The 1,465-nt window shown below is 41.1% G+C and overlaps 2 protein-coding genes across 2 annotated transcripts; both read left to right on the top strand.

Moving 5' to 3' along the window:
• Nucleotides 1–689: 689 nt before the first annotated feature.
• On the top strand, nt 690–1,034 carry TRIADDRAFT_9925 (uncharacterized protein; the record flags this gene model as incomplete). Its single annotated transcript, XM_002118911.1, has 1 exon — nt 690–1,034. A coding segment is annotated over one exon (345 nt), but the record flags the coding sequence as incomplete, so codon positions are not given.
• A 21-nt stretch (nt 1,035–1,055) lies between these two features.
• Nucleotides 1,056–1,385, top strand: TRIADDRAFT_9900 (uncharacterized protein; the record flags this gene model as incomplete). The annotated part of the gene is made up of 1 exon (XM_002118910.1): nt 1,056–1,385. A coding segment is annotated over one exon (330 nt), but the record flags the coding sequence as incomplete, so codon positions are not given.
• Between the last annotated feature and the right edge of the window lie 80 nt (nt 1,386–1,465).

The following is a 1,465-nucleotide window of genomic DNA, read 5'->3' as shown; positions in this document are numbered from 1 at the left end:
TGTCTTTTCTCTTTACATTTACTATTGCACAAATGAATAATAGGCTAGCTCACAGCGAAACTGGCAATCAAGACTAGTTATATAGGCAAAATGAGAAGTAAAGGTATATAAGTAAACGTAGCCACTGTCAGTGACACTCCGTTGTATTCGCACACATGTAGGATTGTAGGTGTAACAAGCATTCAACATGGACTACGAGAAAAAAATAATATTTTTTTAGTAGTCTATGCATTCAATAAATACATATAGTTTACGGGTTTTGTGTAAATTTGTTAAATGGTTAATTGATCGATATCATCTCATTTTCTCTCTGTAAATGGAAACGTAACATTTAATGATTGGATCGAGCCTACAATCGTGTTTGGCGAACATCTGACTCGCACTCAGTCTTAGCCAATGAAACTGAAGAGAAGAAAGAGGAGGATATTCCATACTTCAGAGAAGCTCGAAGGGATTTTGATATGAATTTATTTGATCCTACGTTAGCCAGCAGTAAAAGGTTGGCATTGGAACACCTAATCTCTACGTTTCCGAACACCTTTACGGATAAGTTAGGAAGGACGAGTTTAGTAAGCCATAAGGTGGTTCTTAAGCAAGATATCGAACCGATCAAACAGAAAGCCTACCGAATGCCGGGGGTTAGGAAGAAAGCGTTACGAGACTCGATCCAGGAAATGTTGGAGCTGAAAGTCATACGAAAGTCTACCAGTCCTTGGGCAAGTCCGGTGATTTTAGTGAAGAAACCGAACGGAACATATCGACCGTGTGTAGATTACCGAAAACTGAACGCCTGTACTACAGTTAATGCCTACCCACTACCTAGGATCGACGACTTGCTAGACATAGTAGGTAATGCTAAATTTATTACTACACTAGATTTATCTAAGGGTTACTGGCAGATCCCTATGGAAGAAGGATCGAAACAATATACTGCCTTCACAACGCCTTACGGACTATATGAATTCGAGATGATGCCTTTTGGACTGCACAATGCTCCAGCGACTTTCCAGTCACTGGTTAATAGTCTATTTGCACATATTAGCGATTTTGTAGCAGTTTATCTAGATGATATCGTCGTGTACGACACCACTTGGGAAGACCATCTTAGGCATCTGAAGACAGTGTTTCAAATCCTGGAGGCAGCAAACCTAACGCTACAGCCAGCAAAATGCACCTTTGCGAAAGGGACAGTAACCTATTTAGGACACCAAATTGGTTCCGGGGTGGTACAACCTAAGAAATTAAAGATGGAAACTATAGAAAGGTTTCCTCAACCTAAGACGAAGAGAGAGGTACGAGCTTTTCTCGGCCTGACAGGGTATTATCGAAGGTTCATACCTAACTATGTCATGATTACGGACCCACTGACTCGCCTGATCTGCAAGAAGGAGCCCACTCAAGTGAGGTGGAACCAAGACTGTGAACGAGCCTTCACAGATTGAAGAAAAGATTAATACAAGCTCCT

This window comes from Trichoplax adhaerens, genomic scaffold (assembly GCF_000150275.1).
Source record: "Trichoplax adhaerens TRIADscaffold_2581 genomic scaffold, whole genome shotgun sequence".
NCBI lineage: Eukaryota > Metazoa > Placozoa > Uniplacotomia > Trichoplacea > Trichoplacidae > Trichoplax > Trichoplax adhaerens.
Note: the sequence above shows the minus strand (reverse complement) of the source record. Positions and strands in the feature narration are given on the sequence as shown.